General features: G+C 38.9%; 2 protein-coding genes across 2 annotated transcripts; one reads left to right on the top strand and one right to left on the bottom strand.

The window, feature by feature from the left end:
* Window positions 1–4,179: 4,179 nt before the first annotated feature.
* On the bottom strand, window positions 4,180–12,480 carry LOC115217125 (ribosomal RNA small subunit methyltransferase NEP1). Its single transcript, XM_029786733.2, has 6 exons — window positions 12,192–12,480; window positions 11,144–11,245; window positions 10,232–10,373; window positions 8,220–8,278; window positions 6,245–6,394; window positions 4,180–4,327 (listed from the first exon to the last, which is right to left on the bottom strand). Exons 1-6 carry the CDS (start codon window positions 12,321–12,323, stop codon window positions 4,214–4,216), a joined length of 699 nt encoding a protein of 232 aa, XP_029642593.1. The 5' UTR covers window positions 12,324–12,480; the 3' UTR covers window positions 4,180–4,213.
* Window positions 12,481–13,299: 819 nt separating this feature from the next.
* Window positions 13,300–26,215, top strand: LOC115218345 (protein DPCD). The gene is made up of 6 exons (XM_029788105.2): window positions 13,300–13,508; window positions 17,083–17,163; window positions 20,211–20,332; window positions 22,498–22,631; window positions 25,328–25,430; window positions 26,070–26,215. The coding sequence occupies exons 1-6, from the start codon at window positions 13,448–13,450 to the stop codon at window positions 26,172–26,174; spliced, it is 606 nt and encodes a 201-aa protein (XP_029643965.1). The 5' UTR covers window positions 13,300–13,447; the 3' UTR covers window positions 26,175–26,215.
* Window positions 26,216–27,122: the final 907 nt, after the last annotated feature.

Below are 27,122 nucleotides of genomic sequence, written 5' to 3'. Positions count from 1 at the left end.
ATTGTACAAACACTTCCCATGCTGATGTATTGAATGGTTTGTCTCAGATTTGGCTCAACTAAAGGTGGTGCTTCAGCATGGCCTCAGTCAAATGACTGAAACAAGTAAAAGAATATTTTTGTTATAACTAAAATTCTGTATACCCTGGAATTATCTCTCTGTAAGCATCAACCACATAATTAAACATTATCCTGACTAAACAGTGAGGAACTGCAAACGTCAAGTTTCAACCATCATCCTTGTAAATAGTTAAAAGTATAAAAGTTCCTATTTAGTATCACCATTTCAATCTTCCTTTTCCATGCATGCATGAGTTGGATGGTTTGACAGGAGCTGGCAAGCTGGAGGCTGCAACAGGCTCCAGTCATCTGTTTGGGCATGGTTTATATGGCTGGATGCTCTTCCTAATACCATCCACGTTACAGAATACACTGGGTGCTATTTTATGTGGTGTCAACACAACGCCTGCCACCATGTTGGTTTATAACACAATAATGGCGGCTTAGATTTAGTTTGTTGCAAAATATAATTCTGGATATCTGGAGCAAATTCTTCAATGAGAAACTCAAGTCTTACAAATCTATGACCAAGCCAGGTTCTAATTACATATCATAATAATCGTTTAATGTCTACTTTTCCATGCTGCCATGGGCCAGACAGAATTTGATGAGGAAGATTTTCTACTACTGGATGTCATTTCTGTTGTCGAACTTCATCAGTTTTCAAGCAAAATTAGTAAGATCACTTCTATGATGGCAATGTTCATTTACAATCATTGCATGTCAACACATATATAGATTTGTGCGTGTATGTGTATATATATAAAATTACACCCCCCACCTTTTATCAATTCAAAATGAACAATTAAATTACATCATCTAGAAAATTACATTTAATTGTTCATTTTGAATTGATAAAAGGTGGGTTTTTTAAAAATTTTATATATATATATATATTGTGTGAAATTTGATTTAGTATTTCTAAATTGAATTTTTTCCCTGTAAGTTTGGATTAATATTCCCTCAAATAATTATTATTATTATATATATAAACTGACACTTCATCAGTTACAAGGATGAGAGTTGCAGTTGATCTGACCAATGGAACAGCCTACTTGTGAAATTAACATGCAAGCAGCTGAGCACTCCACAGACAAGCTGACTCTTAATGTAGTTCTTGTAGAGATTCAGTGTGACACAGAATATGACAAAGCTGACCTTTAAAAATACAAGTATTACTCATTTTTGCTAGTTGAGTGAACTGGAGCAATGTGAAATAAAGTGTCATGCTCAAAGACATAATAATCTACCAGGAACTGAACTCACAACCTCATGATGATGAGCTGAATATCTTAGCTGCTAAGCCATCAACATCATCATCATATAACGTGCATGTTGGCATGGGTTGGATGGTTTAACTGGGCTCGCATGCTGCACCAGACTCCAGTCTGATTTGGCATGGTTTTCTATGGCTGGGTGCCCTTCCTAATGCCAACCACTCCAAGAGTGTAATGGGCACTTTTACATGACATTTGCGTGACACTGGGGTGCATTTACATGCCAATTTGCATGACATCGGTATCTGCCACAACTGGGATTTTGCTCGACTTGATGGGTCATGTATGTATGTATGTATTTATGCATGCATGTATGTCATCATCATCATCGTCGTCGTTTAACATCCACTTTCCATGCTAGCATGGGTTATATATATAAACTATCTGATGAATGGGAACATGAAACTCTGAGTAACAGTTTTTGTGGTATTTTTTATGCTGGTTTCTGAGTACTATTTTTTCCACCTTGATTCGCATTTATGTGCTTACTCTGGCGTATATGTTTATATGTTGCCTTACTGGCATGTGAAAAAAAACATTCGGGTGAGGTCATTGCCAGTGCTGCTGGACTGGCTCCTGTGTAGGTGGCATGTAAAAAACAGCATTTGAGTGTGGCCGTTGCCAGTACTGCCTGACTGATTCTCGTGCCAGTGGCACGTAAAGACACTCACTATACCTTCGGAATGGTTGGCATTAGGAAGGGCATCCATCTGTAGAAACCCTGCCAATCAAGATTGGAGCCTGGTGCAGCCATCTGGTTTGCCAGTCCTCAGCCAAATCATCCAACCCATGCTAGCATGGAAAGCAGACGTTAAACAACGATGATGATATATCATCATCATCATCATTTAGCGTCCGCTTTCCATGCTAGCATGGGTTGGACAGTTCAACTGGGGTCTGGGAAGCCAGAAGGCTGCATCAGGCCCAGTCTGATCTGGCAGTGTTTCTACGGCTGGATGTCCTTCGTAACGCCAACCACACTGTGAGTGTAGTGGGTGCTTTTTAGGCGCCAGACGGGGCTGGCAAACAGCCACGGACGGATGGTGCTTTTTACGTGCCACCGGCACTGGTATCACAGCTGCAATTTCCATTGATGTTGATCGACTTCGATTTTGGTTGCTTTCTGATATCTGATTTGATTTGATTTGATTTTCATTTGCCTCAACGGGTCTTCACAAGTGAAGTTTTGTGTCCCAATAAGGAAAGGTGGCTTCTTTCAGTTTGTCTACAAAATTTTAGTTGACCTGGAGCTATAACAGAAGATACTTGCCCAAGGTGCTGTGCAGTAGGATTAAACCCAAGACAACACTGCCACATCTGTAGGTAATAGGAAAAGTACTAAAAATATGAACTTAGTAAATCTGTACTTAAACTTTTCAATGTGTCTTAGTAGTTGTGTAGTTACATGTCAACTCAGCTTAAGTAGTCCTATACACAAGGCAGTTGGTTGAACAAGGAACAACTCGTGTTATTCTAGCTTTATCATGTTCTGCTGAGCTGAGAGCTATATCACATGCAATGATGAATCACATGGGAATAATTATGCAATATATAGTACTACATTTAAAGGCCGGATACAGTTTCTTGCACACACCAGCTCTTCAAAGAAAGAGGCCCATAATGTTGTTGTTCGCTCAAAGCATTGTAATATCGATAAAGGTAAAAAGAGAGAAAATAGAAACTTTAATAAAACCTTTATAATTCAGGTGCAAAGAGCAGTCTAAGAAAAGTCCAGTTATGTAGGTACTGTTAACCCATTCAAATTACGCCTGAAATATAAAGGTTTTATTAAACTTTCTGCATTGTCAGAAGCTTTCTATTTTCTCTCTTTTCACCTTCTTAAATAGGATCATTTAGAAACCTTGTGGTTTTTGGTTCAATTCCCCTGCACTCCAACTTAAAAAGTGTTTTCTATGCAGTCCAGGGTTGACCAATGCCTTGACAGAAATTATGTGGAAGCCTGTCATGTATATGTGTGTTTGTTTGTACTGGAAAGAAAGAGCCAATCTCATCAATATATTTACTTGTCATGAGTCTAATTAAGATTATAATTTTCAGGTGGTACAATTTCAAACTCTTACACATAACCAAAGAATTAGAAATTCTGCCCAAAAATGAAGTGATTCACAGCTTCCCTTCATACATCTTTATTTCTGATGCCCTCAACTTAACCCTTTCGTTACTGTATTTATTTTGAGATGCTCTCTGTTTCTTTCAATTACTTTAAATATAACAAAGAATTTAGTAAAATAACTTAGTTATAATTAAGCTGATGTTAAGCACATAAATTGTGACTAAAGTTTGGTGGAAGATATTAATACAAAACTTATGAAAACAAGACATTTGTACTCAGAGCCAGAGCTGGTTTCAGCCGGGTTGGTAATGAAAGGGTTAAAGATTCTTTCTAAATTAAAATTTTTGTGATACTTTCAGCAGCTGAGCAACTTAGATTTTTCCAAGGATGTGAGAAGGCAAGAAAATGTGCAAAAGGTTTCACATTTTTGTCACCGTAATTCTGTTAACAAATGCTGTTTTTGTCTCAATTTTTAAAATAATGAAATTGGTATAATAACTTTCTCATTATTAAGCAGGAGTCTGGAACAAATTAGCATAAAATTTTGACGGAAGATTATAATTTAGACCACTTTAAGGTAGTCTCAGGCAAATTGGTACCAAAAGAGTTAAAGCTCTCCTCACTTGCTAAAGTTTATGAAAATGAAGATATAATCAACTTGGTACTGTTAAATAATAATCATGTCTGCCAAAAAATGAATACAAGAAGCAAATAGCTGAAAGGTTAAAGCATAGACAATGAATTCAAAAAAAGAAAATCAACAAATATATAATATAAAATTGAAATAAATTTATGTCAAAATTTCAAACTATCCCCCAAGCATCTTCAAATGCTGAACAGACTTTAGCACAGGTCAGTGCACCGGACAAAGGATAACTGCTAATGGACAAGGACTTCTCTGTATAATCAACATCAACCTAAATAAATAAATAAAAGACAATATTGTAATATAAAATCAATTACAACATGGTAGACATATCATCATCATCATTTAACCTCTGAGCTGGCCAGCAGGAGAGATGCACCAGGCTCCAATTATCTGTTATGGCTTGGCCCTTCCTAATGCCATCCACTTTACAGTGTACTGGGTACTTTTTATGTAATAGCCATTCAAAATACAAAGACTTAAACTTCAACCAATCCTTTATTTGGTATTGAAATTTTTGTTGCATCAACTGTGATCTGGTCACTGATATAGTTCCACTGAATTGCAGTGGAAGTATGCTAGTAACTGTGCAGCAATAATTTTGACACTAAATAATAAACATTCAACCCTTCAGCATTCAGATTATTTTAGCACAACCTTCGAATGTTGGGCCTCACTGAGGCAAAGGCAAGTGACCGAGGCCTTTGGAGATATACTGTGCTTGAGGAGATCCAGCAAGCCAAGTGAAACTGTAACCGTGGCCTATGCCAGTGCAGCATAACCAGCCCATTTAAGAGTATCCTTCAACCATTAAGCAATAATGTTTTATGAAATAAAACTCATTAAAATATTGTTGAAGTTGTCGTTGTGGCTGATGACAGAACTGACTGATTGGCACGTAAAAAGCACCATTCAAACGTGGTCGATGCCAGTGCTGGCTGACCCATGAAAAGCATCTTTCAAGCATGGTCGATGCCAGTACCACCTGATTGGCCCTTGTGCCAGCGGCACGTAAAAAGCACACACTACACTCTTGGAGTGGTTGGCGTTAGGAAGGGCATCCAGCTGTAGAAACATTACCAAATTGGATTGGAACCTGGAGCATCCTTCTGGGTTGCCAGCCCTCAGTCAAACCATCCAGCCCATGCCAGCATGGAAAGTGGACGTTAAACAACGATGATGATGATGAAGATTGTTTTGAGTTAATTATGAATTATCTCATAGATATGAAATTTCAATGATATGATTGTACCACATAAATATCACCTATGCTGGTGTCACACATAAAGCAGCCAGTAACAGCCTGAAATGCGGTTGGTGTTAGGAAGGGCATCCAACCAAAAAAACCTGCCAAAAGAGACAATCGGAGCCTGGTGTAACTCTCCAGCTGGCCAGTATGGAAAACAGACTGGGTCCTGGTGCAGCCCTCTGGTTTGCCAGTCAAACTGTCCAACCCATGTCCTGTCATATAGTTATGTGATGGGAATGGATGATGTGAGTGCTTGGGCTCACTATAGAGAATATTTGTGCCAGGAGAAAACCAGAATGCAGTGATGAGGTGTGATCTCAAAATACTAGGCCATACACAGTAACATAGTCGGGATGGAGGATCTGAGGTTGAGACAGTCCACTCTCAAATGATGCTTCTATTGGGGTGGCACTTTCAGGTTTGCTGTATAAGCAAACTCAGTCAGTCTGAGTGGCACATACACTAGCTATGTCACAGGATTGAGGTAATCAACAATTTTCTATACACTTCTGTATTATCGGATGGTCTTCCAGTCTCCATTTACATATTCACTCACAAAGCTTCGGCCAGCTTAGTGGTATAGTGAAAGACACTTGCCCAAGGTGCCACATAGTAGAACTGAACCAGAAACCATATGGCTGCAAAGAAATCTTAATCACACTCATGCTGACTTCTACAATGAATCATATCTTTAAAAATTAGGCACCACTTAAAAAAGCATCCATGCCAGCACCACATGTAGAACACCTAGTTATACTCTGTAAAGAGGTTGGCATTAGGAAGGCATCCAGCCATAGAAACCATGCCAAAACAGATGACCAGGGTATGGTGTAGCCATCTGGTTTGCCAGCTCCAGTCCAGCTGTCCAACACATGACAGCATAGAGAACAGATATTAAATGATGATGATGATGATGAAATTGCAGTGAAATGAACTTACACTCCCGTGAGCCATTGCCCCTATCACGAACACAATGGGATCTTTTTCTGGCACTAATGACTTCACATCTTTGCATAATGGAGCACTGAATGACATGGTCAGCTTTGTACATCCTACAGGTAAATGGTCATTTATAGGATTCTTTATAACCTGTAAAAATAAATTCAGTGTTTTTTTTTAAGAATCAGATAATGGAAAAAGAAACAAAAAAGACAACCCTAATATTTCACAACTTTCAGTTATAGTTAATTTTCAAATAGATCATCATCATTATAGGCATAGGAGTGGTTGTGTGGTAAGTAGCTTGCTTATGAACCCTATGGTTCTGGGTTCAGTCCCACTGCGTGGCAACTTGGGCAAGTGTCTTCTACTATAGCCTCGAGCTGACCGAAGCCTTGTGAGTGGATTTGATTGATGGAAACTGAAAGAAGCCCATCGTATATATGTGTGTCTGTGTTTGTCTCTCTAACATCACTTGACAACCTATGCTAGTGTGTTTACATGTTCGTAACTTAATGATTCAGCAAAAGAATAAGTACTAGGCTTACAAAAAATAAGTCCTGGGGTTGATTTGCTCAACTAAAGGCGGTGCTTCAGCATGGCCACAGTCAAATGACTGAAACAAGTAAAAGAGCATTTAACGTCCACCTTTCTAAGCTTGCATGGAAAGGTGGACATAATATGTATGTGTGCATGTAAAGTGGTTGGCATTAGGAAGGGCATCCAGGCATAGAAACCATGTCAAATCAGACTGGAGTCTAGTGCAGCCTCCTAGCTTGTCAGCTCTTGGTCACACTGTCCAACCCATGCTAGCATGACCAACAAACATTAAATGATGGTGATAATTATGTGTGTGTGTGTGCATATATATATATATATACACACACACACACAGATGATAGGCTTTGGTCAGCTTGGGGATATGGAAGAAGACACTTGCCCAATGGACTGCGCAGAGAGACCAAGCTTCTTAGCCACACAACAACACCATGCATATAAAAGTTATAAATTAAAAATAACCATATTTTAATGAGTTTTATTTCATAAAACACCGAAATTATTGGTAATATTTTATCTTTGCTAAGAGACAAGAGGGTTTTACATATGAAAAAGCAAATCTAAAATCCTCGAAAATGTATCACCAAAAAGAAAATAGGTAAGGGACGTAAGCCCGTTTTACCTCAACATGTATCATCAAAAATGCTCACATGGTAAAATTTCATTTTCCCCCCTCTTTTAATTCCCAATCCTACACGATGTAAAAAAAAAGTCCAAGTTGAGACAAATAGATCAGAATTTCAACCATGTTCAGTTTTGGTGCCACAAGAAAATGTACACTGTACACACAGTAGTCATGGTGAATGAACCGAGATAACACAGAATCGAAAGGACTCTACTCTTACAGGGCTGGTGCCACAACAAAATTTCTCTATCCTAGTTCACCCTGTAAAATGTTTGTCACTTGAAAGGTATCCACCACAAAATCAATGCTAACAACAGAATATATGTAAGAGATGTGGCCCTTCAATCTATCTAGGAGGGCAGTAATTCCAAAATGACAACTGACTACCTCTCAAAAAACGCTTAATGAAACTAATTCTGGCCAATGCCTCATCATCATCATTTAACGGCTGCCTTCCATGCTAGGTGGCTCAGTTTCACAAGAGTTGGCTATGTTGAAGCCTGCACCAGACTTCTGTGACTATTTTTACAGCTGGATGCTCATTCCTAACATCAACCACTCAGCAGAGTGGACTGTGTTTTTTTTGTGGCACAAGCACATGTGAGGTCAGTTTTGGCAAGGTTTTTACAGCTGGATGTCCTTCCGAACACCAACCACTTTACAGTGTAGACTGGGTGCTTTTAAGTGTCACCTGCACCCATAGGATCACCAAGTACTTGCAAGACAAAGAAAAAAAAATTCTGTAATTGGCCATTTTCATTCAACAACAAAGTAACAAAATTAATGACCAACCTTCAATAATTTCTGTGGTCCATCTGATGCATGCACACTAAGTCTGTGAAGAAGCTGAACTGCAATGTAAAGAATACAACTTATCAGTTAGGCATAACTGCAAAGTTAAAGTGTTTGTTTCATAATCAAATGGTTCTCACAGGATCTGACTATTGTGGCAAATATCTACTACTTCAGTGTTAGGCTGTACCAAAGCATTACAAGTAAAGTTTGGTGGAGAAAGTGTATGGAAGCCTATTTGATGTGTATATGTTTGTCATTGCCATTAACATTTGTATTCCATGCTGGCATGGGTTGGACGGTTCAACAGGACCCAATATGGCAGGGTTTCTATGGTTGGATGTTTCTGTTAACTTGTAAGACAAGACAGAGTGAGGTGTGTGGTTTGAGGGAGATGGCTTTGTGTGGCTGTAAGGGAGATACTTGGCCATCCCAACAGGAATGACAGAAAGGATGGTGGAGATGAGGTATCGGGATTTATCTAATACACATACACACCCAGGTGCAGTATGGTCAAATGATTAAGTTCACTTCACAACTACAAGTTCCTGAAATCAATCAAACAGCATGGCGTCTTGACTAAATATCATTTTTTATGGCCTTGGCGAACACATAAATTGTGTGAGGAAATAGAAACTATATAAAAGTTTGTCAGATGAATTGTACCTATAATTCAATGGTACAACAAACCATATCACATACAGAGGCATGATGATTATCCTTGGGAATTATATTAACTCTTTAGCATTTAAACTGGCCAACAAAATTAGGGATGCTCAACTGGAGAAGGTTGCAAAGGACGGGCTTCAATGGAAGGGCAACCACATTTTTACTTAGCTTGGTGTGTCTATTAATATTTCAAAGCTTTGATATAATGTACAATTAATTGAAAACAATGTAAATAAATAAGCACAATATCTGACAGAGTAACATGAATGCTAAAGGGTTAAGGATATATCATCATCATCATCATCGTTTAACGTCCGTTTTCCGCGCTAGCACGGGTTGGACGGTTCGACCGGGGTCTGGGAAGCCAGGGGCTGCACCAGGCTCCAGTCTGATCTGGCAGTGTTTCTACAGCTGGATGCCCTTCCTAACGCCAACCACTCTGCGAGTGTAGTGGGTGCTTTTTACGTGCCACCTGCACAGAAAATATGTCTGTAAAATGCATAGCAAGCTACATGTTAATTCAGTTGCTCAAACAATTGCAGCCTTATCATAGCAACTGATAGCGATCCCTCATATATATATATGATGAAAGACCGAGACCTCTGAGATATGATGTGACTGCGAAGACCCAACAAATGAAGTGAGTTCATGGCTCGCAGGACGGCCTGCTGTGCTAACCTTGGATCGTAGAGTGACCTGCTGTTCTTGAGGAGGCCTATTGAGTCAAGTACATCAACACCAACATCAAAATAAAAATCAAATGGAAATTGTAGAAAAGATACCTGTGCTGGTGGCATGTAAAAAGCACCATCCAAATGTGGCTGATGCTAGCGCCACCTGACTGGCGTCTGTGTTGGTGACACATAAAAAGCACCAACCGATCGTGGCCGTTTGCCAGCCTCCTCTGGCCACTGTGCTGGCGGCATGTAAAAAGCACCCAGTACACTCACGGAGTGGTCGGCATTAGGAAAGGCATCGAGCTGTAGAAACACTGCCAGATCAGACTGAAGCCTGGCGTAGCCTCCTGGCTTCCAACTCATGCTAGCATGGAAAACGGACGTTAAACGATGATGATGATGATATAACCACTCTGCTGGGTGGTTGGTGCTGGGAATAACATCCAGTCATCAAACCTTGCCAAAACAGACATAGAAGTTTGGTGTAGGCTTCTGCCTGGCCGGCTCCTGTCAAACCAGCCAATCCATGTCAGCATGAAAAAAAGAACGCTAAATAATGATGATGATGGTATATATTATGAATCTGCTGTTACTACCCAACAAAATCCTTGAAAAGTAATGTTCTAGCATAGCTGTTGTATATAAAAAAATGTATATTTTATTTACCCATCAGCCCACTAAATCTCTCAAAAGTGCGAGGAATTCTAGTCTGTGGATTTATTTCAATCAGAACATTCTTTTCCGTATGGACATAAACTTGAAGAAGATTAGCACGATTAAGTGGACTATCCATCAACATCAGCAAGCACTGAAAAGAAAAAAACAAAGATGTAAAATAACAATGAATTGTTATACTACAAATTAAAATAATTTACACATGGCCACCAAAAATTAAAAGCAAAAATCAAAACAATAGCTGCTTTCTTTTTAAGAGTACAAGAAAAATCGCTTGACTTTTCTAAAATTTGCAATTAGGAGTGGTTGTGTGGTAAGTAGCTTGCTTACCAACCACATGGTTTTGGGCCCTGTCCCACCGCGTGGCACCTTGGGCAAGTGTCTACTATAGCCTCGGGCCGACCAAAGCCTTGTGAGTGGATTTGGTAGATGGAAACTGAAAGAAGCTCGTCGTATATATGAATGTGTGTATATGTTTGTCCCCCCCAACATCACTTGACAACCGATGTTGCTGTGTTTACGTTCCTGTAACTGGGCAGTTCAGCAAAAGAGACCGATAGAATAAGTACTAGGCCTCCAAAGAATAAGTCCTGGGTTTAATTTGCTCGACTAAATGCTTGACAACTGGTGTTGGCGTCTTTACATCCCTGTAACTTAGTGGTTTAGCAAAAGAGACTAACAAAATAAGTATGAGGCTTAAAGAGAAAAAACAAATATTAGGGTCAGTTCATTTGACTTAAAATTCCCTAAGGCAGTGCTCCAGCATGGTCACAGCCTAATGACCAAAACTGATAAAATATATTATTCAGGTGTAAGAGAAAGAGACACTGAGTCCCAATCAGCATAGAACTGCTCATTTATATCTTACGTGTTTGTAAAACAAATTTTTAATGAAGCACTTACTTGGTGAGTGATGTCTGGTCTGCATGTTGACATATCTTTTTTGAATTTTTTCCCTAAATGTCGATGTTTATCACAATTTAAAAGTTCATATTGTTTCCCAATCTGGTCAAAAAGAGAAATGAGAATACATAAGGAAAAAGTAATATAAATATATGAATTAAATTAGCAAATACAACAATTTATATTCCTTAAATTACTTTTGAAATTCTATAATCATTATATTCACTGAGATATGGTGTGAATTTCTTTTTTTTTTTTTTTTTTGGTGGGATGTAAAAGGCACCATTCAAGTGTGGTCGATATCAGTACTGCCTGACTGGCCCTCATGCTGGTGGCACATAAAAAAGTACCCACTACACTCTCGGAATAGTTAGTGTTAAGAAGGGCATCCAGCTGTAGAAGCTTTGCCAGATCAAATTGGAGCCCGGTGCAGCCTTCAATAAAACCGTCCAACACATGCCAGCATGGAAATCGGACGTTAAACAGACAATGATTATGATAATGATTTCTTTTCAATGCTTTGATATGAAAAAAAGGGCTATGTTCAAGTCCTTCCAGTCAACTGAAATTGGTGAGGTCAATACTGTTCTTGAATAGCTGCCAACAGACTACATCGAAAATATGGACAGGAAGGGATTTCCAGAGGCGGTGATACTCAGTGGGAATGGTGGTAGTGTTGGGTTTAGAGGAATGGATACTAAGTGGGCGATGATTGGAAAGATACTAGTTAGAAATGCTTGGGTGGAGGTGGTTACAAAGGCACTATAGCAGCAATAGAAAAGGCAGAGAGAAAACAACCTATATCTCAATGGACTAGAAATTGGAATGGGTTGGTAAGCAACACTCAATCGAGTAGTCACTAAACAAATTATCGCCTTAAACTTCAACAAAAATTACAATCAATTATTATATTAATAGTAAATTTTATCTAAATTAAGACTACATATTAAAAATAATACAGCAACGACAATACAACGTGGTGGAATGTAAATGAAAACACGAAGAAAATAAGTAAATTTATGATGGAATTCAGATAGTTTCTACTTACCTTTACTATTTCCAGTGATGAATTTTCTAATACAACTATGAGACGTCTTTTATTCACATTTCGCTTAGAATGAGCCAATTTAATGATGGTTTTACTTCTCTCATCCTCCTCGTGGTCGCTGCTGTCCGACATATTTATCAACACTTAGTTACATCTAGGGTAAATAACTCGCATCTGCTTCCTGGAAGATTTTTTTTCTATCTTTTAGTCAGAAGAGAAGGTAATGCCTATGGGCATACCTACACAAACGTGCCCAACGGATTTTGTTTCCCCATAACTTACAGAAAAATGGGTATTTTTTAATGAACTTTTCCACGAATGCTTTTAAGATGGTTTAGATTATGGTTTTATCGGAATTTAATGTGAAAAACAAACTTGGTGGGTGCACATATTTTTTTTTCAAACTGTCAAGTTTCATTTTGTAGATGTATATACGTAATGTGTGTCAGTAAGTATACGTGTGTGCCACCTATAGTAAAGAATACGCACACCACCCTTAAAACTAACCTTAAACATCGTGTGTGCGTATTCTTTACCTTCGCCCTAAATTCCTTTGTAATTTTTCCCCATCTGAAAAATATTTTAAGAAATTTTTATTAAAAAATCCCATGCTTTAGAAAGTTATAAGGAAACAAAATCAGTGGTGGAGTACGTTTGTGTAAGTATATCGTACCCATAACTCTACCAGCGGAATTTGAACTCCGAAATTCATGACGGACGAAGTGCCGCTAAGCATTTCGCCCGGCGTGCTAGCGTTTGTACCAGCTCGCCGCCTTAGGTGAAATAAATATTCATTTCTACCTTAGGCACATGGCCCAAAATTTTTGGGGAAATAGATCTTAGAGATGCTATGTCACTCGCAGAGCTACTAGAATCTCTTTTTTTCTTACCTTACGGACGAGCTACTAGAAAGACTTCCTTTTGTACCCCACCCCACCTCATAAAATATTTTTTAAAAATCTGGCAACTCGTTCACGGGACCCGTGGAAATTCCAGGTTAAACTGTTACTTTATTTCTGTTTAATGGAAAAATTTATAGCTTTTCATAGTATTATTTCTTTGTGTTGAAGATTTAGTTTATGTTCTCTATTTCGTTCCATAGTTAAGGTTAACACCGACACGATAACATTATTTCTCAGCAGAACATCGGTCTATCGCATAGAGAACTAAGTTCGGTTAGACTTGCATGAAATAATCTCCCCCTTAGTCACTCTTTAATAACCAAAGTGTGTTTAGGATTGCTGCATAGCGACGGGATGGCATCAGACTGGGTCGAAAAATTGAAATCCGCTCAGAAAACTTGTATAACACAAGATGGTATGTTCGTTGAAGCATTAGATTCTTGAAATTAATTGCCTATGATACTTTTTAGTTTTATGATTTAAAGTAAAAGCCATGTGAATGAAATCTTTCGTTCCTAACACATAGATATAAACACGAAGATGTGTTATGAGTTTGAACATTGTAGAAAAGCAGCGAAGTTTAAATGTTCTTTAATTTGCAGCTATACGATTTTTTTAACGATTATAGATTTTATTGAATCACAAATTTATTACAAGAAAAAATACGTAAAGGCTCGGTCAAAGTGATTACATTTCATCTCGATGTTTAAACTCGTTTCGTTGTATCATTTGTAAACATTCGACCTTTTTCACAAATAGGATTAGTTTAGCCAATGTATACCCTTTTTTTTTTAACTGTAGGGTGTAATATGAAAGCTATTTAGCTTTTATTTTTAGCCAGTCGAATGACAACATTGTTGCTTTTTTTTTTTTGTTCCCAGATCAGCTCTATTCAAGTAGACCTGTCATTGAAATCATTCGACTTGAAGCCACTGCATCTCTTTTTTTCTTACCTTACGGACGGGTGCGTGGGATTGTGTTTAAGGTTTTGCACTCACGGTTGTAAGATCGTAGTTTTGTTACTGGGACCGAGCAGGGCTTTGTATTCTTGTCTTCCATTTCACGTTGCTCCAGCCCGCTCAGCTCCAAATGAGTTCTAGAAATAGTCGGATCGCCGTTTGGAAGAAGTGTTGTCATCTCAGTCACTTATACATATGGAAATCATGTTAAGCTCCATCTTTGTGTGTCCTGGGGCTCATGACAAACCTATGAAAGGATGTAATATAAGAGGAATTTGGCTGCTGTTTCTAGCAGGGCGACTGACTGACCGTATGTACATGTTCTTGTAACACTTTTAAGTAAGCATCTATCTAAAGGTTTTATGCTAAACACACACATACATGTGTTTGTGTGTGTCTGTGTGCATCTGCATCTATCTGTCTATCTGCATATATATATATATATATATATATATACAAACACATATACATATATATATATGTTGTGAATCATGCAGGAATAGCGTGAATTTGATCCTAGATAGCCAAATTTAAATTAAAAGTTCAATATAACATTTTGAAGTTGTAAAGAAAATATTTATTTACTGTCACATTGTAAAAAAAATCCAAAACCACGATGGGTTGGTATGTATAATTAGTAAATGGAAAAGCATGCGAAGTAATGATAGATGTTGTAGATTTTCCTTGTATAGTTTGTGTTTGTGTTCTCATCATTGTGAAGTAGCAATTACAAATAGAAAGAGGGTGATGTTGTAAGAGAAAATAAAGTGAGCCAGTGAGAGAGTGGGGGATGAAACAACTGCTTCATTGGTGAGTTACCATAGTTGTCCTTTTGTGCCCTTTTCTTTAGAGATGGCATTTTGTTCAGCTGGTCAGCCAGACTCCATTCTCACTAACTCTTACATGCCTAGAAATAGAAGTCAAAACCGCCATAAAGCCACTATAATCACTTATATTATTTTTCCTCAACTATAAATTATGCCTCTCCTGGTATCGATGGTGTTACATACCTACTTCTCAAACGCGATGGGTACTTTCTTCTAAGCCAACTTTCTCTATTCTTCCAATTCTGTCTTGACAATGGTGTTACTCCAGAATAGTGGAAAACTGCCAGTGTCATCCCTCTGTTCAAAAAAGGCGACCGCACATCGCCTGTCAACTATCGCCCCGTCAGTCTTACTAGCTGCATCGCCAAACTGATGGAATCCTGTATCAGAGAAACCCTCTGGAACTTCTGGAAGTCTCACAGCCTCATCCACCGTCACAATTCGGATTTATTCCTAACTCCAGCTGCTGTAATCAACTCATCGAGTTTCTTGAGGACGTTACCCAAATCACTGATCGCGGATCCTGGGTGGATGTTGTTTACCTGGACTTTGCTAAGGCTTTTAACTCTGTGCCACACAAAAGACTTATGGTGAAGCTTTCTGCGTTGGGTGTAAGAGACGAACTCTATAACTGGTTAAAGTCCTTTATTTTCAGCCGAAAAGAGGTTGTCACAGTTCTAGGACAGCACTCTTCGCCCTATGAGATGACATCTGGTGTACCACAGGGATCTGTTCTTGGCCCCCTTTTATTTGTTGCATTTGTTAATGACATAGATGCCAACTTAAAGAATGCCACAGTGCTGAAATATGCAGATGACATCAAGCTGTACCTCGAAATAAAGAGGTCAAATCCTGTACACTATAGATCTCTATTGCAAGCAGACCTGGACACAATGCAGCAGTGGATCATGGACTGGCAACTCAAGCTGGCTGTGGACAAATGTACCACCATGCATTTTGGGAGGAGAAACCCAGCATCCACCTACTCCCTCCACAACACTAGTCTCAAAAAGTCTTCATGTGAACGTGACCTGGGTGTTATTGTCGACAGTGATTTGCGTTGGACAAAACACATCGCTAAAATTATCAAGAAGGCTGAGGGTGTCTTGGCATCACTCACCAAATCCTTTGTGAGCCGCTCTGCGGCTTTATATAGCTATGGTAAGACCTCACCTGGAATTTGCATCACCGGTCTGGAACCCCTATCTTGCCCAGGACATCAATCGTCTGGAAGCTGTTCAGCGGTGTGCAACCAAAAGAATACCCTCCATCAGGCATTTGCCATATCCTGAATGCCTTACTTCCCTGGGCATGGACACATTGAAACTCCGACGTCTGACAGCTGATTTGGCAGACACCCATAAAATTATCAACCATCGCACAAACAATAACTCTGAGCACCTCTTCAAACTCCACCCATCTAACACCCGTGGACATATTTACAAAGTAAGAAAACAGCACAGCTCCCATGACTTCAGGAAACATTTTTTCATGCTGAGAGTTGCTGAAGCATGGAACAAACTGCCGGCATCGGTTGTTAGTTGTCGGAGCACTGCATCCTTCAAAACTTCCATGCTTCCTGAGATTCGCCAACACTACACTTGATTTTCTCCCCTCCATACACACACAAGCATGTATCTGACTCATACATTGTTCGCTTTCCAGACATTTCTATATTACTGCATGTACTTTATATGCACTTTCTGACAAGTTGTGGTGCACCTGAGCACTGTATACAATAATTTCATTATTATTATTATTATTATTATTTATTTATAAATACTGTTGGCAAGCAACATGACAAATAAAATTTAAAACCTAAATAAAAATAAAAGGTTAGTCCTCTATTGCAATTTTGAAGTTAAGAACCAAATGTGGATCCATTCTTCTCTTCAGGAGAACATTCCTGTACATAGATTTTAACACAAAACACATACCTTGCTGGCTTAACATGTGTCCCGACTGGCAAGAATAATTGCTTCTAGAATCAACTTAGATTTTTATATGGTGTCATAAGAATAGGCGTCCTTGTAGAATTTGGCTTCAGTAAATTATAAATTCATTTGTTTCTTCCATCCCCTTGTTTGCTTGTGAAAAATTATATAATTTCTTATATTTGCATAAAGTTTTGTCAGTTTCGTTATTGAATGTACGTAATTATTTTGAGAACTTTTAACTGTCATGCCTAACTTTGTTTATTTAGGACGAATTAAAGTCCACTACTCTTTCCAAGATGGTTCTCAAATGGCTGAAGAATATGAACAAAGCAGTAAATTGTTACTTGGTAAATATATTTCTGCCACTTTTGGTGCCTTTGTACAGGAACCTACAAAATAATTTAGAAACTACCCACCACCATCTTTTCTGCTTTTGTTTTCCCTCATTTTCTCCATACACCACATACACATACAATTCACTGCAGATTACCATCATCATCATCATCTAACTCCTAGTCTTCCATGCTTACATAGACTGCACAAAATTTTAAATGTTCAATGACTGGATGCCTTTCCTGTTGCTAAACCATACCTTTCTCCAAGCAAGCTAATACTTCCCTATGATTAAATATTTTTTTCGTGGAAGATTGGAAACAAAGAGTATTGCTTGTATGAAGGTGATGTTTGTGTACAATTATCGCATGATGTCAACACAAGGAAACACTCATGTACAGCAGTACAACAGGCCTCTTTCAGTTTCCATCTATCAAATCTACTCAAAAAGCTTTAGCTGGCCTGGGGCTAGAGTAGCAGACACTTGCCCATGGGGTTGCATAGTGGGACTGAACCTGAAAACACATCATTGGGAAGCAAATATATATATATAGGTAAATGATTAAACGCTTTCATTATGTCATTTATATATTTTGTTGTACATATAATTTAGAAGGAGAGCATCTATAAAATTTTGTAGCTTGCAAGAAATGTAACTCTATTATCAGATTCCCAGTTTGTCATTCGGAGTTGCCACAGTTTCTGAAACATCAATATAGACATAAAAATAAGTAATGTTTTCCATCCCACCTCTACTTCAAACCTCTGAAAATCTCAATTAAGTATGATGTTACAGAGAGGGTCATAGCCCAACTAATTAGGGAGAGAGTCAGTCTAGATGAGATGCAGTTTGGTTTTGTGCCAGGCAGAAGCACCACTAATGCTATATTACTGGTAAGGCAACTGCAGGAGAAATATCTAGCTGAAGATAAACCTCTGTACTTGGTTTTTGTTGATTTGGAGAAAGCCTCCAACAGGGTCTCCCAATCCCTTATCTGGTTGTCAATATGGTAACTTGGGATAGACGAGTGGTTGGTAAGAGCTGTACAAGCCTTGTACAGGGATGCTGTTAGTAAGGTGAGAGTTGGCAATGAGTATAGTGAAGAATTTTGGGTAGAAGTAGGGGTTCACCAAGGATCAGTCCTCAGCCTCATCTTATTCTTCATAGTCCTCCAGGCAATAACAGAGGAATTCAAGACAAGCTGCCCTTTGGAGCTCCTCTATGCTGATGACCTTCCTCTAATAGCCAAGTCACTGCCAGAACTAGAGACGAAGTTTAGGGTGTGGAAGCAAGGTCTAGAATCGAAGGGCCTTAGGGCTAACCTAGAAAAAACCAAAGTCTTAGTAAGTAGGAAGGCTGACAAATCACAAACCCCTTCAGGTAGATGGCTCTGCTTGCTCTGTAGAAGCGGCGTAGGTAGAAACTCCATATGATGTACCCGGTGTAAGCTTTGGACACATAAAAAGTACAGCAATATCAAAGGAAGGTTAACCGGGAAAATAGTTTTTGTGTGTGGCAGATGCACAGGGGCAATAAACTCTGAAGATGTACAGAAAACAAATTCCATCACATACCAGGGGGAAAAACTAGAAGTAGTTGATAGCTTCTACTACCAAGGCAACCAAGTCTGTAGTGCGAGTGGTTGCTTTGAGAGTGTAGTGGCTAGAATAAGAATAGCTTAGGCAAAGTTCAGGGAGCTCCTACCTCTGCTAGCAACTAGGGGCCTCTTGCTCAGGATGAAAGGTAGACTGTATGATGCATGTGTGCGAACTGCCATGCTACACGGCAGTGAAACATGGGCCATGACTGCTGAGGACATGCATAGGCTTGAAAGAAATGAAGCTAATATGATCCGCTGGATGTGTAATGTCATTGTGCATACATGACAGAGTGTGAGCGCCCTGAGAGAAAAGTTGGACATAAGAAGCATCAGATGTGGTGTGCAAGAGAAATAACTGCTGTGATTGAGAAGACCCGGCAACTAAAGTGAGATCACAGCCATGACTGATGCCAGTGTTGCATGTCTGGCTCATTTAAGAGTACCCTTGATGCATTGGGCAATATGATATGCTTGAGAAGGCCTGTTGATTCAAGTAAAACCAAAATTGTAGATGTGGCCAGTGCCCCCTGACTGGCTCCTGTTCCAGTAGCATGTAAAATGCACCATCTGAAGCTGGTTGATGCCAGTGCTCCTGACTTGCTCCTGTACTTGTGGCATGTAAAAGGCACCATCCAAACATAGTCGATGCCAGGTCCGCCTGACTGGCTCCCGTGCCAGATGCTTGTAAAAAGCACTATCTGAACATGATCGATGCCAGGGCCGCCTGACTGGCTCCTGTGCCAGTGGCATGTAAAAAGCATCCACTACACTCTTGGAGTGGTTGGCGTTAGGAAGGGCATCCAGCTATACAATCATAGCCAGATCCGATTGGAGCCTGACTTTTCAGACTTCAGCCAAATCATTCAGCCCATACCAGCATGGAAAATGGATGTTAAATGATGATGATGATGATAATTCACAAGAGTGCATCAAAGTTGAATTTGCAAATGTCTCAAAAATATATTCATGTTATTCTCCTTGCAGTCACAGCCATTACAAGGGATATAATCATTTCATCATAATATGAAGCTGGATTAGAAATTTGTGATTGGGATTAGGGAATTATAAGGAAAAATATGCATAGCATTCACATGTTTAATTCTTTTTTGCTTACTTATTACAAAGTTCTTGAAAATTTCTACTTCTTGGTAATTATGTATAGTAATGTTTCATTCTTTTTGTAAATTGTCAGCATGATATAATCTAGCCTTATTAATTAAGCATTTCATTAAAGATGGAAATAATTACAACCTGGAAGAAGTTCATGTTTTTATTTTATTTTCTTCGTAGAATGTTTAAAGACTAGGAATCAAGAGAACAGAGAAAAAGTGCTTAGATTTATATACAAAAATAACTGTTTTCAGGGAATTCTACCCTGTGAAAGTATCTTACAGTAGCTAATAATTTCCATTTTACTGTTTTTGATTTACAAATTTTATTCTTTAAATTGTATTTTTCAGTTCGTAAATGGCGCCATAAACGTACACTAGGGGATTTTGATGTTTGGCAGTATGAGGTTGGGGAATCAAGTCTACCAATTCCAGAATTCAAGGAATTAACTCTTCAAGAGAATATTAGTAACGTAAGAGTATTTTAAAAATATTTTTCTTTTATAGATTATCATATCTGATGACATATAAGATGCACTTTTTTTTTTACAAAAATAAAAAAAATGTCTCAAAAACATCAACCCTGGTCCTATATCTGAAGTTAGGCTTCCTATAAGCTTTAGTACACTAAAGACTTTTTCTTTCCTAAATATGCACTGCTGAAATTGGAGTGTGTCTAATAGGCCTGTGCATCTTTTACACCATCAAATACAGTTGTTTGGGGAGGTAGAGAAATGCCCATAATCTTTTACATAGGGTCACTGTGGCTGATGAAGGACAGTGAAAATTTATTCACAGTCTGGTAAAGATAAAGGTTACCTTCTTCTTGAGTCATGGTGACTCATAAGGGCTGTTTTCCTGGTTTCCATGGCATATATATTCCCTACCTGGACAAGATGCTGGTCCATCACAGGGTTACTCATTTTTGCCAGCTGAGTGGACTAGAGCAATACGTCACCCAATCCATGAATCGAAACCACAATCTTACAATCTTGAGTCCAACATCCTAACCACTAAGCCATGTGCCTCTACTTCACAGATTGGAGATTTGCCTGAATGCTTACAATTTAGCAGAACCTGATTTTGACATCAAAGAACCTAGTGGTGATATTAAACCAGATAATGGATTAAGTGTATTCCATAAGAATTGGTTCACTCCATCAGATGGGCTTCCACACAGTTTCTGCCTACCTAGCTTTTACTCACAAAGCTTGGGTTAGCTTTCAGTTTGAAAATATATCTCACAGATGCCCTAGGGTATGCATCATCAATAATGAATGGGTCACAGTGGGTTTTGGGTGTTTCAACATCAGACCCATCCTTGCTCAATTGACCCAACCCAGGATTGATTGAGTCTCAGCTTGTATCCCAAATAGCAGCAAACCGTTGGTCTGCCTCTTTATCCAAAGCCACTTAGTGGCCTCCTCTGCAGCTTCAGTGATGGAATTTATGATCTGTCTCTTTGCTGCAATAGTAACTCCAAACCCAGTCTGTGTTTTGCAGAATGAATGCTCCACAAAATCCCAGCAGCCCACTTCAGTTACCTTACAATGTGCCTTCCAGCCTAGTTTCTGGACTACTCTACTAGCTCCTGGTATTTGGAAAGCTTCCTCTTATGAGTAAAATAGACAAGTACATCATCATCATCGTTGTTGTTTAACCTTGCTTTCCATGCTGGCATGGATTGGACAGATTGATTGAGAACTGGCATCCGGGAGGCTGCACCAAGTCCCAATCTAATTTGGCAAGGTTTCTACAGCTGGATGCCCTTCCTAATGCCAACCACTCTAAGAATGTAGTGGGTACTTTTTATATGCCACCAGCATAGGAGCCAGTCAGGCAGCACAGACGTGTCACTGGCACGTGTGCCAGTTAGGCGGCACTGGCATCAGCTATGCTCGAATTGTGCTTTTTACGTGCCACCAGTACATACAGGTATATCAAATACCATACAACATTTATCAAAACTCATTTATTAAAACTACCTTCACCTCCAAAGGATGTGTCTTAATTACCAAAACATGTTTGCTTTCCTTTTTTTCTGTGATTATGTTTTTGCTCCCAACATCGTTAAGGGTTTCAAGAACATCAAGTATAAGAAACTTCTGGCAAATATAAATAAATACACAAACACGTACAAGCACACACACACATCATACTTATATATCACACTAGTGTGTGTGTTGTGTGTGTGTGTATATGCAAGCATGATTGTGTGGTTAAAAAGCTTACTTTCCAATCCTGTGGTCTTGGGTTTCAGTTCCACTGCATAGCATCTTGGGAAAGTATTTCTACTACAGATCAGGCCGACCAAAGCTTTCTAAGATGGAAGCTGAGAGAAATCCTGTGTGTGTGTGTGTGTGTGTGTTTGTTCTAACATCACTTGACAATCGGTGTTGGTTTATTTATATTCCTGTAACTTAGTGACTCAACAAAAGAGACTGATAAAATGAATACTACACTTAAAAATAAATAGTAGGGTTGATTTGTTCAACTAAAACCATTCAAGGTTGTGCTCCAGCCTGGCCACAGACTAATGCTTGTAACAAGATAAAAAATAAAACAAATAATGACTGCAACAGAATTAATTTTAATTCATTGATTATATTCATTATCCTTCTCTCTCTTATTATTTCAGCCAATTTTTATTCGATTAGATATAAAAGATTCATTTCAGTGGAGAATTCGAAACCTGCCATACCCTCTTGATACTTACAGCATTAGTTTGGATGAAGATAAACAAAATGTCATTGTCCGAACATCAAATAAAAAGTGAGTTTCTCAATTTGTCTTTATAAATGCCAGCTCTGTCTGGCCCCCGTGTTGGTGGCACGTAAAAGCACCATCCGTTCGTGTCCGTTGCCAGCCTCGCCTGGCCTCGCCTGGCCTCGCCTGGCCCCGTGCCGGTGACACGTAAAAGCACCATCCGTTCGTGTCCGTTGCCAGCCTCGCCTGGCCCCGTGCCGGTGACACGTAAAAACACCATCCGTTTGTGGCCGTTGCCAGCTCTGTCTGGCACCTGTGCGGGTGGCACGTAAAAAGCACCCACTACACTCACGGAGTGGTTGGCGTTAGGAAGGGCATCCAGCCGTAGAAACACTGCCAGATCTGACTGGGCCTGATGAAGCCTTCCAGCTTCACAGACCCCAGTTGAACCGTCCAACCCATGCTAGCATGGAGAACGGATGCTAAATGATGATGATGATGATGATGAAATCTATGTGGCTGTGTGGTTAAGCAGTTTGCTTCCTAATCACATAGCTTCTGGTTCAGTCCCACTGCAAGGCACTTTGGGCAAGTGTTTTCTGCTATAGTCCTGACCTGACCAAAGTCTTGTGAATGAATTTGGTTGACAGGAACTGAAAAAAACTGTTATATATGTACTTATAGATATACACATGCCACTTAAAAGCAACAGTCCACACTGTAAAATGGTTGGTGTTCAGAAGGGCATCCAGCTGTAAAAACCTTGCCAAAACTGACCTTGCCTGTGCTTATGCTACATAAAAAGCACTACTCACCTTGCCTGTGCTTATGCCAACCTCTCCAAGTGTGTAATAGGTGCTTTCATGTGCCACAGACACAGGTGCCATTTGCATGACACCAGGGTGTGGTTACATGTGTGATGCTGGTATCTGCCATGACTACAATTTTGCTTGGCTTGATGGGTCTTCTCAAACATGACATAATGACAAAGGTCTTGGTCATTGCTTCTATGTGGCCCAACACTCAAAAGGAACTCAGCCACTTTGCCTCCGTGAGGCCCATATATTACATATATATATGTGTGTGTGTGAAGACGGCGAGCTGGCAGAAACGTTGGCACACCAGGTGAAATGCATAGCAGGATTTCGTGTTTTTACATTCTGTGTTCAAATTCCACCAAGGTCAACTTTGCCTCTCATCCTTTCAGGGTTGATAAATTAAGTACTAGTTGCATACAGGGGCCGATCTAATCGACTGCCCCCCCCTCCTCCCCAAAAAATTTGGGGCCTTGTGCCTAGAGTAGAAAAGTATGTGTGTGTGTGTATGTGCTTGCAGGTGCTTGTTTGTGTCACCTTGTTTTGATAAGTTTGGCCATGTGGAAATACTGCCTCATTTAGAAACATGTAAAGTTGGCAACAGGAAAGGCATCCAGCTACAGAAAATCTGCCTCAACAAATTCCATCTGACCCATGGAAGCATGGAAGAGTGGTTGTCAAAATGATGATGATGATTTTATGGAATGTGAATGGTTTCTGCTCCAGTAGTTTCCTCAAAGACTATTCCAAATGGTCAATCAGCTGAACTACCTGATCTTTGATTTATGTTATTAGACCTTGAGAAAGAACCAATCCATTTCAACTTTCTGCCATTCTCCATCTCCTTTCAGTTGAGAGGAGTTTGAGGTAGATTTGGGTACTATTTCTCAAAATAGATTACAAAAATCTTCCCTGTGAGGTGGCAAATAATTTTATATACAATTCTGAATATAAGACAGGCAGGTAGATATACCAACCGTTCATATCACTATTGGTAAAATTTACACATATACATTATGTATATGTGTTGTATTAAATTTACTGAAACTAGGTGCAGGCATGGCTTTGTGGTTAAGAAGCTTGCTTTGCAGCCATGTGGTTTCAGGTTCAGTCCCACTGTGTGGAAGCCCTGCAGCTCCTACTGTTCACTTTCTTCCCCCACCCTTTTTTTTCTGTGTAGCTTTGCAGGTCTTTCTGCAGGAATCTATTCTGCTCCACTTTGGTGGCATGAAAAAAAATCACCTCAACCCCTTGCTGGAAACTTGTTGGCATCAAGAAGGGCATCCAACCATAAAACCTATGCCAAAGCAGACACTGGAGCTTGATGCAGTCTCTTGACATATCAGTTCCTGTCAAACCATCCAACTCATCCCAGCATGAAACATGGATGTTAAATAATGATGATGGTGATATATGTTTATCTATCTATGCATGTATGTGTGTGTATGCATCTTTGTGTTTGTCTCCTCACCACTTGAGGTGTTTGTTTGTTTACATCTCTGTTGCTTATTGGTTCCACACAAAAAAAAAAACTCAATAGAATAAGTTCCATATTTTAGGAAGAGTATTGGGATTGATTTCTTCAACTAAACTCTTCAAGATTCCAGTATGGCTGCAGTCTTATGACTGAAACAAGCAAAATAATAAAGATAATATATAATGTATAATATAAAAATTGTAGGCCACTGTTTCATTTGTATTAGTAATATTAGGTTGTCTCAAGACACTGGATTAGAAGAATTGGTGAAGCAACGGATAGAGTTAATGAAATACAGTACAAATACTGACATTGATATCATTGTCTGTAACCCATTCACATCCCACCAATATTGTGCCTATGCTGGAAATCCAAAGTGAATTGTCTTCTTTTGATGATTTAGTACATGAGAGCTAACATTTCTATTGAAGAAATTAATTGAAATACATCTTTGTTCTTTCAACGTTCAGATACTACAAGAAGTTCTCAATAACAGACATGGTTCGCCTTGAACTTACGCTGAATAAAGAAGCAATAACGTTTTCTCATATCAATAATACTTTAATCATATCAGTAAGTATTTTTTGTCTTTATTTGCTTATTGTTTCTAAAACTTATTTTGAAAGAAGAAAAAATCATCATCATCATTTAATCATCATTTAATGTCCGCTTTTCATGCTGCCATAGGTTGGATGATTTGAGTGAGGACTGGTGAGCTGGGAGGCTCCACTAGGCTTCAATCTGATTCGGCAAGGTTTCTACAACTGGATGTCCTTCCTAATGCCAACCACTCTGAGAAACCTTGCCAGATCAGATTGGAGCCTGGTGCAGCCTCCTGGCTTGCCAATCCTCAGTCAAAGCATCCATACATATATATATATATATATATACATATATGCATATACATATATATATATACATACACATACATATATGCATATATATTATATATATATATATATATATATTTGTATTAAGGTTTGTTGATATATATACGTATATTCATATACATGTGTGTGTGTATTTTGGTCTGTTGATGTTCACTGTCAAGGAAGATGAAGTAGTGAGTCAGTGTACCTCATAATCAAGAGGGATTGACAATTAATAATTTTCTTATATAACAATTTTGAATACAGTAATTTGTTTTCTATTCAACAATAACAATTCAGCATTAAATTGATATTAAATATTTTTACCTATGTTTGTTTACAGTACAAAAAGCCAAAAGAAGTGCTATCATTTGAAAAAGAGATTCTCAATGAACTGAAGAAAGTAAAGTCATCTGGTGATAATGTTTCAAGTTGTCAACCAAGTTAAAACCACTTTCAGGAATTAAAAACCAGAAATTATTTAAAAATGAAATAAAAAAAACAAACAACCCCTTTCAATAAGTTTCAACAAAACTATTTGACATTCCATTTATTTTAAAATTCAATAAAAATTTTGATGCTTTTGTTTAAAACTGCAGTTATAGTTTTGTGTTGAGAAAGTTGTTTTTACCATACACTCTTAGGTTCAGTTCCACTGTACAACATCTTGGGCAAGTGTGTTTTACTATAGTGCCAACTCAACTAAAACCTTGTTAGTAGATTTGGTAAACAAAAACTGAAAGAAACCCATAACATATATATATTTCTTTATTGCCCACAAGGGGCTAAACATAGAGGGGACAAACAAGGATAGACAAAGGGATTAAGTCGATTACGTCGACCCCAGTGCGTAACTGGTACTTTATTTATCAACCCTGAAAGGATGAAAGGCAAAGTCGACCTCGGTGGAATTTGAACTCAGAACGTAGCGACAGACAAAATACGGCTATGCATTTCGCCCGGCGTGCTAACAATTCTGCCAGCTCGCCGTTTGTGTTACGTTGTCCAGATATAATGTGCCGGTGGCATGTGTAAAAAGATTCGAGCGAGGTCATTGCCAGTACTGCCTGACTGGCCCCATGCCGGTGGCACGTAAAAAGCACCCACTGCACTCTCGGAGTGGTTGGTGTTAGGAAGGGCATCCAGCTGTAGAAACTCTGCCAGATCAAGATTGGAGCTTGGTGCGGCCGTCTGGTTTGCCAGCCCTCAGTCAAAATCGTCCAACTCATGCTAGCATGGAAGGCGGACGTTAAACGATGATGATGAGTTAATTCCTCGTGTGTGACAAGTAGATTCAAATATTATTTGGCAGAATTTCGAGAAATTCAGAGTATTAGATAACAAAAATACAAATAGAGAAAATTACACCTTTGATTTTAGAATTCACCACTAATTC

This window comes from Octopus sinensis, linkage group LG1, assembly GCF_006345805.1.
Source record: "Octopus sinensis linkage group LG1, ASM634580v1, whole genome shotgun sequence".
NCBI lineage: Eukaryota > Metazoa > Mollusca > Cephalopoda > Octopoda > Octopodidae > Octopus > Octopus sinensis.
Note: the sequence above shows the minus strand (reverse complement) of the source record. Positions and strands in the feature narration are given on the sequence as shown.

Bases quoted from the DNA above. Each gene is read 5' to 3' on its own strand.
- LOC115217125 (XM_029786733.2), bottom strand. From the start codon at position 12,323: ATGTCGGACAGCAGCGACCACGAGGAGGATGAGAGAAGTAAAACCATC. The intron at 8,279-10,231 runs GTAAATAAAATA...TTTACATTGCAG, and splicing joins GAGATTTAGTGGGCTGATGG to TTCAGCTTCTTCACAGACTT. The intron at 6,395-8,219 runs GTTGGTCATTAA...TTATTTTTACAG, and splicing joins GACCACAGAAATTATTGAAG to GTTATAAAGAATCCTATAAA.
- LOC115218345 (XM_029788105.2), top strand. From the start codon at position 13,448: ATGGCATCAGACTGGGTCGAAAAATTGAAATCCGCTCAGAAAACTTGT. The intron at 13,509-17,082 runs GTATGTTCGTTG...TTGTTTATTTAG, and splicing joins AACTTGTATAACACAAGATG to GACGAATTAAAGTCCACTAC. The intron at 17,164-20,210 runs GTAAATATATTT...TGTATTTTTCAG, and splicing joins AAGCAGTAAATTGTTACTTG to TTCGTAAATGGCGCCATAAA.